General features: G+C 48.6%; 1 protein-coding gene across 1 annotated transcript in view; it reads right to left on the bottom strand.

Moving 5' to 3' along the window:
* The window catches only part of atp2a2b (ATPase sarcoplasmic/endoplasmic reticulum Ca2+ transporting 2b), a 31,374-nt gene that overhangs the window by 1,022 nt on the left and 16,591 nt on the right, over positions 1 to 13,761 (bottom strand). The window contains exons 6-20 of the mRNA XM_023808641.2: positions 13,178 to 13,258; positions 11,909 to 11,994; positions 10,711 to 11,175; positions 9,313 to 9,401; positions 7,443 to 7,545; positions 7,143 to 7,274; positions 6,805 to 6,924; positions 6,315 to 6,533; positions 5,527 to 5,862; positions 5,006 to 5,226; positions 4,571 to 4,773; positions 4,285 to 4,370; positions 4,038 to 4,171; positions 3,706 to 3,823; positions 481 to 2,251 (exon numbers count right to left, since the gene is read on the bottom strand). Of these exons, the coding sequence (XP_023664409.1) occupies positions 1,985 to 2,251; positions 3,706 to 3,823; positions 4,038 to 4,171; positions 4,285 to 4,370; positions 4,571 to 4,773; positions 5,006 to 5,226; positions 5,527 to 5,862; positions 6,315 to 6,533; positions 6,805 to 6,924; positions 7,143 to 7,274; positions 7,443 to 7,545; positions 9,313 to 9,401; positions 10,711 to 11,175; positions 11,909 to 11,994; positions 13,178 to 13,258 (2,660 nt within the window). The 3' untranslated portion in view covers positions 481 to 1,984. The remainder of the gene's footprint in view (positions 1 to 480; positions 2,252 to 3,705; positions 3,824 to 4,037; positions 4,172 to 4,284; positions 4,371 to 4,570; positions 4,774 to 5,005; positions 5,227 to 5,526; positions 5,863 to 6,314; positions 6,534 to 6,804; positions 6,925 to 7,142; positions 7,275 to 7,442; positions 7,546 to 9,312; positions 9,402 to 10,710; positions 11,176 to 11,908; positions 11,995 to 13,177; positions 13,259 to 13,761) is intronic.

The raw sequence follows: 13,761 nt of genomic DNA, 5'->3' as shown, positions 1-13,761 counted from the left end.
AAACGTGGCTTGCCCTGTGTTAGTATTATAACATGTTTTGATATGAATGTCCCATGAATCTAAAATGCTATGTAAACTACACAACACAAATCCTGTCCATAACTCAGGGGATTTCGGATTCATGGCCTTATTGAGTGTTTAAACTAAGCCAGATACATGGCTTACTGCACATTCGGGGTGAACTTAAGTATTCCACACAGAGACAAGTGCCGTAAGAGGCACCTGCTCCCATCTAGCCCCTCAGCTCAAGCAGGTGGACTTTTGGGGCTCGAGCACAACTAAAACCAAGCATGTATCCTTACAGTGTTACATCTTAAAAAGCAGATTCAAATCAAAGATGGCTTCCCGGTAAACCACTGGGGGGGGGGGGGACTAGGAGGGCAAGTCAGACAGGGTTCTGGTGAGGGTGGGGGCGCTGGAGTGATTGAAGCTCTGGTGTGTGTTTTGGGGGGGGGGGGCATGCCAGAAGGGGGTACTCACTCTTAAGGGATCTCACTGGAAAGCATTGAAGGGAAAGAGCACAGGTAGCCTGGGTTAAGGAAATCCCACTGGAGAAATCTCCCGGAAGGGCGCCGGCACAGGGCATGCAAGGTGGTCTGAGGTGGTCTGACCCCTGCCTTAGGGGAGGGTGTAACGGGGTGGCACAGATGCCCCAAGACTCCTATAAACAGGTACTGTACTATTTGGTGAAATGTAGTATGTACAGATTTACAGACTGCTCTACCACACGGCTGGCATACTTTCGACCTGGAGAAGGGCACCGAGCCCGGACTGGCCCAGAGTTAACTTTGTGCTCTGCTGATTGAACAATCAGTATGTATCAATGTATATTCAAGTATAGATATATATAAATGCACGTATGATTCCTTAAAGAAACAATCACAAATAAGACCCTTCGGTCCCAAGCCGAAGGGTACACTTAGAAAGGGCGGGGGGGGTGGACAGGGAAAGGCGGAGATGCGTTGTGTTCATGTTGTTTCAATGGTGGACACTGACATTTTCAATGAGACGCTTTTGAATCTAACCCTTGCCACCCCCCCCGCCCAAGGGGGAATGAAAATAAACAGATGAGAACATACAGGAGCCCATTTTAAACCATGAGCAAGGACAACCTTTTTTTTCTGCACAAGCAGTGGGGGGGGGCAGACCTCCTGCAGCACATATCGGATGAAACGCAATGAGAGCCAGTTTCTCCATGGCTGAGGGGGGGAGGGGTGGGGGCGAGGAATGAGCCATATTGAACTGAGGTAGCTGCGTTCTGCCTAGTGCAGAAAAAAAAAACTGGCTTAAAGTGAGAAGTGTGAAAATAAGCACAGTGGGGGGGGGGCACTTTGAAAAACATCTGATTGGATGAAAACGCACAAGTTCATTCATGCAGGAACAGAAAGCATGCAGCATTCGTGTGAGGAAACCTTTCCTTTTTTAGTTGATGCATTCAAAACATCCATTCCGAAAATCACCACTGGTTTCTCCATCGTTTATCCATAAACTTTAAGAATTCAAAACTCAGACCAAAGACAACCGTAAACATTTCTGTTCAGTCACTCCACCCTTTCCTCCCTTCCAAAACTACAAAAAAAATGCATAAAATAGTGTTAACATTTCTGTACATTTCATTGGACAATTTTTAAATATGTTACCTGTATGTAAAGGGGCTACTACAGTTGTTCTGAAACAAGATGTCAGGTAATAGGACAAATCATAATCCCAGATTATAAAATACCAATTTAAAAAGGCAATACCAAAAACAAAACAAAACAGGAACAAATTCTCAAAATGAAATCAAAACGCCCTTAAGCGATGGGATGCTTACATGTACAATATCAACAGGGCTCTTGTTTTGCCCTATTACCAATTAGTTTATTATTATTTTTAAGCATTTGGGTGCATGTTAATTGCCACCCTAACGTGCATGGAAACACACACACGCATACAGACACACACACGCACACACACACAGCAGAGAACCACACACTTATGTCAGTCAAGACCAGAACAAGTCGGACAGGTTAGTGTCGGTACTGTAGATCCAGAGCACCAGGGGGAAGGTGAAGATCACAAAGGGCCAGGAGATGCCCTGGGTCCAGCTGGAGAGTGAGCAGCCCTTGGCTGGCTTCTCCAACTCTTTACCAGGCTCCAGGTAGTTACGGGCTGCAAATTTGAGCAGCTCGTCCAGCAGGATGACGGGCATAGAGATCTTCAGCACCATCAGCCACTGAGTGGTGTTCAGAGGGGTGATCTGGAAAATGATCTGGGTGGGGTGGGAGGGGAGACAGGGTGTGCTGTTAACATGCTGACGACTGACGTGTTCACACCACAGGAACTTTTTTCAGGAACTAGAACCATTCCCAGAACCAGGAACTTCTGTCATCTTCACGTCACAGGAACTGGGCCCGATTATAGTTCCTTGGAGGCAGTTCCAGAACCCTTTTTAGTACCTACTCCAGAAAAGGTACTTTTCATTCATACACAAACTACTGAGGCGGCACTTACAGGGATAGCTGGCTGATAGTTTGACCACAAGCACCAGCGTTCCCTTTAAAAGTTATGTGGAAATGTGAGGAAATGATGGTAGGAGTGGAGCAGAAACTGAAGATAGAATACTTTTGTTCCACAACCACATTTAATGCATTAATAAACACTTTTTTGCGAGTCTCCATGTAGCAGCATCAGAAACTTTGAATGCTAACTACCGTAATACTTTTCTCTAATTTCACCAGTGCCAAACTTGCCAAAGATAATTTTACTTAATCTCCGCCCCCCCACACACTGAATAAATAAGAGTGATTTGCTAGCCAGATTTAATAAAGAATCGTGATTGTGTCACTGTCATACAAGTAAAATGTAAATAAAAGGCTGTGTCCTGCCTTGATTGCCACCAATCCCCAACCCCCATATGTCTAACAAATGACTTGTTCATCCTCCATTGTTTTAGGGTGGGGGTTGTACTTTCATATGAAACTGTTTGAGGTTTAACCTATGAACTTTTTGCATGTCCCATGCTAATTTAGCCTGAAGGTCCCAGTTTCTCTCGTGTGGCGTGAAAGTGATAAACAGGCAGACAAGCAGCCAGGAACTACGAAAGTTCCCCGTACGGGCAGCCTAGCAACGTGCAAACAGGTACCGAGTTCTGGAACTTCAGTGTGAAAGCTCCTAATAGGCTTTAAAAGGTTCGCAAACTGGTTCTTGGGGACCGTCAGATGGTCCACGTTTTTGCTACCAGGAGCTGTGTGGAAGCAAAACGTGGACCACCTGCATCTCTGGTTGTGAAACACCTGCAGCTCTGGTTGTGAAACACCTGCAGCTCTGGTTGTGAAACACCTGCAGCTCTGGTTGTGAAACACCTGCAGCTCTGGTTGTGAAACACCTGCAGCTCTGGTTGTGAAACACCTGCAGCTCTGGTTGTGAAACACCTGCAGCTCTGGTTGTGAAACACTGCTTGATATCAAAATTGTGTGACCCTGCTAAAAAGTAGCATTTTAAAAAGCTTTTTACATTTTACTTGAACTATACTCAGATACGGAACTACATTACACCTCATACACACTGTTACAGGTCTTCAAATGCATACAGCTGAATGGGGTTAACCATCATGCATACATAGCAATGTACATAGGTGTGTGGTGGCGTTTCAGTAGGGCCCCTTCAGCACCCAACTGCCCCGGCCACACAACCGTCGGCACGGATCCACAGGTGAGACCTTACCGGCAGCGGCTCTACGTAGAGGATGAGGAAGTGCAGGGACATGGAAAGGCAGATGGCGCCCAGCAGCCACACGTTCTCCCAGGGGGGCATACGCAGCAGGGACTGGTTCTCCGACAGGCTGCCAAAACACACACGGGCACACAAGCTAGAACCCACTCTGAAGGTCATTTCAAGGTCAGCATCATCTGGCTGAATCACTCAGATCCCAAGCAGTAATACAACAAGTAAACTTGCTGCTTAATTTGGTGCTTGATAGGACTTCCTTAATTTTCCACAGTCTGACCTCTGACTCTGAAGCACTTCAGGTGGCCCCCCCCACCTTCTACACCAACCTGTTGAGAGCATTGCACATCTCGATGGTCACCAGCACAGACAGGGCCATGGTCATGGGATAGGGTGACTCAAACAGCCTGCAGTCCAGGCCCTTGAACTCGGAATTCTCTGGGTTACACTGCAGGAAGTGGCTCTGAAACGGGACGGGTAGCGACTGTGGGTTATATTCAACAACCATGCATGAATTCTCTGGCTCAGTACAGAGATTGTAGCCATTATGGGGAGGAGGGGGGGCACCCAACATACCAGCTGGTAAAAGGTGATCCTGGGCCCATCCTCAGCAGCAATGAACCACCAAGCAGCAGCACCCACTGTGGCAGCACCCACATACCCTGGGAGTGAATAAAAAAAATTAAAAAAAATGTAGAAGCACAAACATGGATTACCGCTGCCTACCAGCAGGGGGTGCTGTAACACATAGGAAGCGAGAAGGGGAATGTGGACATAGAATAGGAATGGGGAAAGAAAAGGATACAGGAGTGAAAACTTCAACACAAACATCTCGCACCAAGCACCCAGACAGGAAGATTACCTCCAATGGCCAGGTATCTGAAGAAGAGCCAGCCTGAGATGAGGGGCTCACGAGCATTGCGGGGGGGCCTGTTCATGATGTCCAGGTCAGGGGGGTTGAAGCCCAGGGCGGTGGCGGGCAGGCCATCAGTCACCAGGTTCACCCAAAGCAGCTGCACGGGGATGAGGGCCTCGGGGAAGCCCAGGGCCGCCGTCAGGAAGATGCTGTCACCATAGAGACAATCCTCTCAAAACAGCGCTCTCCTCAGCCAAGTCCCACTCTCATTGCAGTTTCACTATCCATACAACAGCAAACATTTAAAATACTGCTCGAACAGGACATATCGGCAGCCAACCTTCAGCACCCAGGCATAGTCGGCCTGAGTGCTACAGCTCAGCACAGAACCTAAACCCAATAATTTTGCAGAAGGAAGAGGCGTTTGTTGAGGGATCTCACCAGACGACCTCGCCCACGTTGGAGGAGATGAGGTAGCGGATGAACTGCTTCATGTTGTTGTAGATGGCCCTGCCCTCCTCCACGGCCGCCACGATGGTGGCGAAGTTGTCGTCGGCCAGCACCATCTCGGAGGCGGTCTTGGCCACGGCAGTGCCGGAGCCCATGGCGATGCCGATCTCCGCCTTCTTCAGGGCGGGGGCGTCATTCACGCCATCGCCTGTCTACCAGGGAACATGGAGCGCAAAGCCAGGAGATTAGCAACTGCACGGAGGGGCGTGAAACTCCGTCATGAGCAGATTGGCTTCCTGGGACTTTTCATTCGGTCTCGATAAGCTGGATGCATTTTACAGCAGAGAGAAATTCAGTCTATTGTTCCAACTAAGCCAACACTCGTGAAGGTTTGTGGCGGCCAAGAACCTACACCGGAGAACGGCATGTGAGGCAGGGGCACCGTGGACAGGACATGTGATCCTCGTACACGAATGCAGTTCCGTTTCCCCATGTACGGCTGGGCGGCTCACCATGGCGGTGATCTCGTCATAGGACTGCAGGAATTCCACGATCTTGGACTTGTGGGAAGGCTCCACACGGGCGAAGCAGCGCGCCTTGAGCACAGCCTCTCGCTGCGCCTGCGGCGACAGGTCATCGAACTCGCGGCCCGTGAACGCCATGTCGCCCACATGCTCGTCCTCGCCGAAGATGCCGATGCGCCGGCAGATGGCCACCGCGGTGCCCTTGTTGTCCCCAGTGATCATGATGACCCGGATTCCGGCCAGCCGGCACAGCTTGATGGAGGCTGCCACCTCCGACCGCGGCGGGTCCAACATGCCCACGCAGCCGACGAAGGTCAGGTCCGTCTGCGGGGAGTCGGGTTACATGTAACTATGGAAACTTCCTTCCAGTTTACCAGCAACACCCACAAACCTGAGCACCACTAACTCACACATGCCTGGACTATAAAAAATGATGCAATGTTTAGACTCATAGGGGTGCTCCTAGTTTATAGTTTCAATATAGAACTCTGTTACCCAGCATGCATCTGTGTACTACCCTCAACTCAGAGCTGCACAGCTGCAACCACACAACTTTCAAGGCATACAGGTTCATGTTTCATGATTTCTTAACGCCAGACCTCTCACCAGGAAGGTAAATTAGGGATCTGCTGGGCGGAACAGTTTATGGGTTGAGGGTTATGGGCACAAAAGGCTTGGCTGAAACACTTAGTGCACAAAACCACCTCAGACCACAACAAGACGCCCCCCACTCCCATGCTACCAGGCAGAGATCAGTCCTGCGCTCAGACCCCCACCTCGTACTCCGTGAAGCGAGCACAATCCTCCAGCACCATGGCTTCCTTGCGCGGAGGATTGTCACGGGTGGCCAGCGCCAGGCAGCGTAGCGTGTCCCGGCCGGTTCCGTACTCCCGGATCACCGACAGGATCTTGTCCTTGATGCCCTGGGTCAGAAGCACCTTGTCGCTACCCACCCGGATGTGGGTACACCTGTCGATCACTCCCTCTGGTGCACCCTAGGAGGTGTCAATGCTCAGAATGAGAACCTACTCAAAGACCCGTCCTGTTCCCGAAACAGGACATGAATATTTCACACCCGTCTATGCCATCAACCACATAAGAACCCCCAACGAGAAAGACAAGATGCTTTCAGTAGATGGGTTCTGCTTGTTATGGGGACAGTTATAGCATGGTGTAACTCTGGTTGACAGTGCGATCATCAGCCACTTCAGGTTTGAGGTCGCAGCCTTTGAAACTGCCATGGTCTAGGCAAGGGATTCACAGTACCTTAACGAACATCTTGCCCACAGAGGAGCGCGCTTTGTTGGGGGTGCAGTAGACAGACATGGACTTCCTGTCCCTGGAGAACTCCAAGGTGAAGTCCTTCTTCATCAGTTGTTTTACCACCTGACAACAATCCATTTTTGAAAAACTATAAATTTTCAGTCAAATTTGAAGCACAAGAGAAAAAAAAGGCTGACAGAAAAAGTCATTACAGAAAAGGGGGCAAATTTAGTTCCAAACTGAACCATTGCATAGACACAGAAGAAAGCTCTGCCTTCACCATTTAAACACTTAAATGGGCTGAAAGCACCATCCCCAAGGACTGCAGGCGAAGCACTCACCGAGTTGCATGCATTGGCCCTCTCAATCTTGGTCATGCCTTTGAGGTCAGTGTCAAATACGTTCATCTTCTCCACTAGGCAGGTGAGGGCAGTTTCTGTTGCTTCACCCACCTTCTCGTATACGCCCTTGACCTGAGGAACACACACCCTCTCTTTAGTTCGGTTTTAACAACCAATCATTTTGCAGCGGAACTAATCCCATCCGGATGCTTTGAACCAATCACTGATGAGCAGATTGTTCTTGTGAGACATGCTAAGAGTTGCTCCGACTTCATATCGGCGCTCAGACCTGACTCGCACCTCGTTGTAGTCCAGAGAGGAGTCGTTGCACAGGGCACAGATCGTGGCCATCTCCACCAAGGCATCGTACTTTGAGCACTTCACAGGAACGCCATTCTGATATCTGCCAATAAGATCATACATATCTGTACATTTTAGTGTTGGTTTTTAATACCAGGGTACCATGGAACAGCTTATCTGGTGTTCAGGTCCTGGAGTCTTGTCAGTTTTTGCTGCCCTGTCAGAATTTCCTTCCATTGACAGATGATGCCACCATGACATTAGGCACTTTCTTTTAAAATACTGAAGATACTAGATGATGTCACATTGATGTGCTGAGCTGTAGATACTACAATATTGATGTCACATTTGAACCTACACTGTCACATTAGACCTCGTTTTATTTTTGATTTCCAAATGAACAGCTGAAGAAGGAATTTTAAGTGCAGTTTATGTTCAATTACAGTGGAACAAAAACGCTAGTTGGTTGCATTACGGTGCAATGTTAGTAGCTACCAGAGGCTAGCTAGCAAACACGGTCCAAGTAGTTAGATCTAGTAGAAACCTGTCTGATGTTAAACACCTCCTTTAGTCTATTTATAAAGTCGACACCCACAGTAGCTGTCAGTGGTCATAACTGTTTTTTTTGTTGCCATATCAGATTCTGCTACCATACACAGAACATGCTGTGACGTAGGGCTGCATGATATCACAGCGCGATGTACTCGTGATTATATGGAACATGCACAATAATGACCAGGGCTTTAGATCAGTGTTTCTCAAATCAGTCCTCAGCCCCCTCTAGATGGTCCACATTTTTTGTTCTCTCCCAGTACCCTGAAAGTTGGGAGGAAGCGACTTGGACCATCTGGGGCTCCCCAAGGACTAGCTTGAGAAACACTGCTTTAGATGATGGGTGAAACATGTGTCCGGATGCCATTTTTTTGGTACTATATGGATGTTTACTTACGGGCAGATTAAGAGTATGCCTAAAATATTGAGATGCATACTGAGATGCCCATAAGATAGCAAAAACAAAAATAATTGGGTGTCGTGGTGGAACTTTGCAGTTTAAAGTCCCACAAGTTTACTAAAGATAAGGATATGCTGAATTCATAGATGACTAATTTTAGGTGCACTACTAATCTGCTTATCAAATTGTGGGCATAAGCAAACATCTGTATAGTACCAAAAAGCTGGCATCCACCCAAATGTTAACACCTGTCATCTAAAGCCCTAGTGATTATTGCACATGTGCCATATAATTGCAATTATATTGCTATGTGATATCGAGCAGCCCTACTGTGAGATGAAGTTCTCTTCTCATGATGGTGGTTAGTGAAATGCTGAAAACAAAAACCACATCAAGAGGAATATTCGATGCAAGTACAGATGACTGTTACTGATTCGCAACAAAGTAGCCAAATAGTTCTCCAGTTTTGTAAGATGACACTGAATTCATCATAAATATGGAAATCAATGAATGCAAACCAACTAGCATTATTTTAGTTCACAAAAACAGGCACGCATGTACCTTGCATTAGTGAAATTATTCATAATTACATTTTAATTTTCTTCAGTACATGGACAATAACCACAATCCCTCAACTGTAATCCTACAATATAGGCTGATGTAAGGTGGCCCAAAATTCAGGGTGGGTGTTCCAGATTTGGATCCACTACATGTTACTGGCTCTGAATGCACAATCCCTCCAGGTAGCACATTCTGATGGGTAGCAGAAAAATGACAGAAGACCAGTATCCATAAGAAGAGATTCCAAAGCTGAGAGACAGGCTCTGTACCAGTTAGCCCAGTATCTACTCAGAGTTAAACCAAGAAAAACAAGAGAGTGATGGAGGGAGGGGGGCAGCCAGCTGCGGCGATACTCACACTTCCCCCTCGGGGGCGTACGTGGACCCGGTCACTGTGAACTGACTCAGAGAGCAGCTTTGGCCCTCCACCTTGTCTATGATGAACATCTGCAAGAAACACAAAGAAGAAAGCAGGTTTTCAGCATGGAGGGGGCGGGGGGGACAGGTGCCTAAATCCGATCCCAGGTGTTCATTGGGTTCATGAGACAGACTCTAACTTGAACTCTTAAATTCTCTGCATCGTTTCGGTTTTGGATTTTTAAGATTTGGTAACGACCCCAGAAAGAAGGGCTGAGACGAAAATAAGCAAACAGTCTGAGAACCATGTAATGCTATTGGGCTGCCGACCCACTAGGTGGCAGCAGACAACACCATAGTTTGCCCAGATGCGCTTCAGCATGGCCGCCACTCTATAAGGCCAGAGGAAGTGGGGGGAGGGGGCAGTCTCAGTGTGAGGCTGACAAAAGCAAACACTTCTGTCAGGAACACCTGACTGGAATTATAACAGTGCACAATCAACGTCAGCAGGTCCTTCTGATGGACGATATTTCACGAGCCGCAGAAATGCCCCATATAACAAAAGAACCACATCACCGAAAAAAAATGCCCTCCCCATGGCTTCTGAAGGGACTTCAAAGCATGACCACGTCAGCCAAGGTGGATAAATGCATACCACAGCAGGGGGTGTGTCCCCAACTCAGGTGGTCAGTCAGATTGTGCTGCTGTATTAGCAACTGAGCGTCAGGACGGCTAACCACACATTAAAGTTAGACAAAATGCAGAGCAGCTCCAAGGATGTTCAAAAGGTGGCAGCACAACAGATCCTGCCAATGTCTAATAAGCCACCCCCCCCCCCCATCTAATGAGGGGGCAGCCAGCCTTTCAGCAAGAGGGCCCAACCAACACAAGGTCGGTTATGTAACAACTGCAAGTAACCTGACTGCTGAATACTGATGAGAGGGAAAAAAAAGGAAAGGGAAGGGAGGGAGTAGTGGAGGAGGAGCCAGACTGCTGCAAGTGGCAGGGGGAGAGAGGTGAACGGCGAGGATAGCGGGATGGAGAGACAACAAGTGCGAGGCATACAGCAAAATTAATGATTCATCTGCACCCGTTTACCAAACACCCTGGCGTTCCAGATGGCAGCAGAACGATTCCTTTTCCACAAGTAAAGAGACTGCAGGCTGTGCTAAGCGAACGCCAATTACAAATTACAGACATAGCTAATCAACTGTCAATTTGTGCTTCTAAGTCTTTCTGGACTGTCATAGTGCATCATTCGGTGACCCAGGCTGCTTATCGCTAGTTCAGGATAGTCAAACCCTAATATACGAGTGACAAACAGCTTAAATTATAAGATTTTCTTTAAAAGGGGTGTGGCCACATTAGCCCCTCCCCCAACAAACAGGTGGAGTCTCACCCTACAGACAGACATCTGGTTGGTAGTGAGGGTGCCCGTCTTGTCGGAGCAGATGACAGAGGTGCACCCCAGGGTCTCTACTGAGGGCAGGCTGCGCACGATGGCATTCTTCTTGGCCATGCGGCGAGTGCCCAGCGCCAGGCAGGTGGTGATGACGGCGGGCAGGCCCTCTGGGATGGCCGCCACTGCCAGCGCCACCGCGATCTTGAAGTAGTAAACGGCCCCGCGGATCCAGGAGCCGCCATGGACCGGGTCGTTGAAGTGGCCGATGTTGATGATCCACACGGCGATGCAGATGAGCGAGATGACCTTGGAGAGCTGCTCGCCGAATTCATCCAGCTTCTGCTGCAGCGGCGTCTTCTCCTGCTCCGTGGAGGCCATCTCGTCGCGGATCTTACCGATCTCAGTGTTCACACCCGTGGCCACCACAACACCCACCGCCTTGCCTGCGGCGATGTTCGTGCCCTGGGGGGGGGGGGACAACAGGTGAAATAACAGTTACACAGAAACAGGTGTAATAACCTCTCACTAGTGCTTTGCTGCCTCTGCTCACAGCAGGCGTAGTAAGAACGGAGCGATGGCAGGGCGAACGCAGATCTGGGTTAAAGTGAGCATACCGCGAACAGGAAGCCCTCACCCCATAAGGCAGACCAATGGGCCCGAGATGAGCAACCCGGCCTCTAAAAAAATTTCCAAATATCAACGTCCTTTATCTGCAAAAAGAGCCTGCATACATACAGGCTGACCTCAGAAGGATTCTGCATTCGGCTGCAGAAATAAGCTGCCTTTAGAGCACAGGCCGTACCACGCCGCATGCAAGCACCTCACAGCCCTCATCCTCTGGATACTACAGGTGATTGGTAGAGAGACTCTCGGGCTTTAATGTCTCCCACACCAGCTTGAGGACTCTGATTCAATGGCTGACTTTCTCTCATACGTAGCTGTGTGACAGCTAATTACGACACTGCAGAAGTCTGAGGGCACTGATCAGTATTTCATGACAGCTGCAGGCTGGGGGAAATAAAAAAAAAGAGAAAGTTGGAACTGGGTTGGGCGGAGCTTCCCTCAAATGTGAGGCGGGACTTGTTTTTGTGGACCAATCATGGCTCATTTGGAGTTATTTCCTACCAATAATGGCCAAAACAGCAGAAGCAAGCAGAGGCTGGGAAAGGGGCTGGGGGGGGCTGCAGATACTCACTGAGAACAGCATGTTCTTCTTGTCCTGGTTGACCGCACGGGGGTCTGGGACAGGGTCCGTATGTTTGATGACAGACACGGACTCTCCTGAAAAGTTGTGATGAAAGGAGATTGTGAAGAGTGGGCACAAGCCAGCCTGATGCCCCTCTGGCACTAGCACACCATGAAATGCTGAAGGACATCATGCTTAAATTCACATAGACTGCTTACATCCATGTCTCAGAGACCAGGACCGTCAGCACATTCTAACAGTGGTGTGTGTATATCTACACACAGTCTGTCATGAGAGATGAATATCCCAAGAATGAAGTGGTGAGGAGAAAGTTTCAGGTTCATACTGGGTCACCCAGAGGATATGGTCCTGTCATTCCCACAGTAGGAGGAGGTTTCCCTGAAGCCCCTCCCCCCCCAAATGTGGCGGTGGAGTTAGTGCTTGAAGTTTCAGTTATTCAGCTGATGCGCCTGTGCAGATATTTTTGAGCTGGACGCTGCAAGTATTTTTATATATGTTATGCTATGATACCAAAAAATTACACATCTGAGTCAAATAAAATGAAGGGATGAATCCTGCACTAATGTGATTCTGTGCTTCCAAAGAACCTTCCTGACTTCGCAGTGACTCAGCGTGCGAGTCTGGGCCCCAGCCACGGCTCCCGCTGACGGCACAGCGGGACAGAGGACGGCCGCTCCCCTCGCGCCAGCGCGCTAATCCCAGCGTCATCGGTCCACGCAAGAGAGCGGCGGCACCGATTGCGAAAGCAAATCAGAAACGTGTCAGAGGGGCAACTCGGACGGGTGTTGCCTGGGTGCATATCAATGAGGCTGTAGCAGGGAGACCAGGGACTGAATTTTGCATGACCAAAGAAAACAAGCTAAAAATGAACAGATTAGCATGAACCACCCACACAGGGATCTGCCCGTCACATCACTCTAAAAATAAGCTGCCATCTATTTCCAGCTACATATTTTAACAGTCAGCCAGCATCATATTGAGACTGATACATGCATTTACATGGCACCTGCACATCACATTAACTCCTTAAGCAAGCTACCCTTATCAGTCCATTGCCAGGGAACCCAAAGAGAGGGACAGGTGCTTGTCATTCCATTTTATGAAGGAGGGCTTTCACCTTGTTCTTCTGACCCTTGAAATGCTCACGTGATATTTTGTGGGGTTACGAGAGAAATCTGGAGTCTCCAAGACTATTAGGGGAAGAAGAGTTCGACAGCAAAGAAGCACTGATGAGTGAGGAAGCAGCCAACCAATCACCTGTCAGGATGGACTGGTCCACTCTCAGCGTTGTAGACTTGATTGAAGTGAGACGAATGTCTGCAGGGACCTTGTCTCCAACTGGGGTGAAGAGAGAGATAAAGAGCAGGTGTTAAAGGTGATGTGCTTCCTGTGGAATGTAATGAGGAATAATTAGCCATTAAGCAAACAGTTGGGGACACTAACAGACCACAACTCTGCTATACAAATGCACTGTGATCTCCTAGCCCCCTGCCACCCTGGTTCCATCCTCCGCATTCTCCCGTTTTTGCACCCCCCCCCCAAATCTTTCCCTGCCACCTTCATCCACTTTTTAGAAGTGTATCCATACAAAATAGTCACCTGAAAATTTTACCTCTAAACCTACTTACAGAAAAGAAAAAAAAAAAAACCTAATGAAGACATGGAGGACTGGGTCTCAGAGTACAAAGTTTGGATGCCTGAGTAAGTAGAGGAGACCAGAGAATCCTGCGGCCCTAAGGGGTCAGAAGACCTGTCAGCAGGCCAGACCCACAGCTCAATGTGCTGTATGGATCCGACTCTGCAGGCTCGACTTGAGCTGTGACCAGCACTGACTCAGCTTC

This window comes from Paramormyrops kingsleyae, chromosome 7 (assembly GCF_048594095.1).
Source record: "Paramormyrops kingsleyae isolate MSU_618 chromosome 7, PKINGS_0.4, whole genome shotgun sequence".
Taxonomy (NCBI): Eukaryota; Metazoa; Chordata; class Actinopteri; order Osteoglossiformes; family Mormyridae; genus Paramormyrops; species Paramormyrops kingsleyae.
Note: the sequence above shows the minus strand (reverse complement) of the source record. Positions and strands in the feature narration are given on the sequence as shown.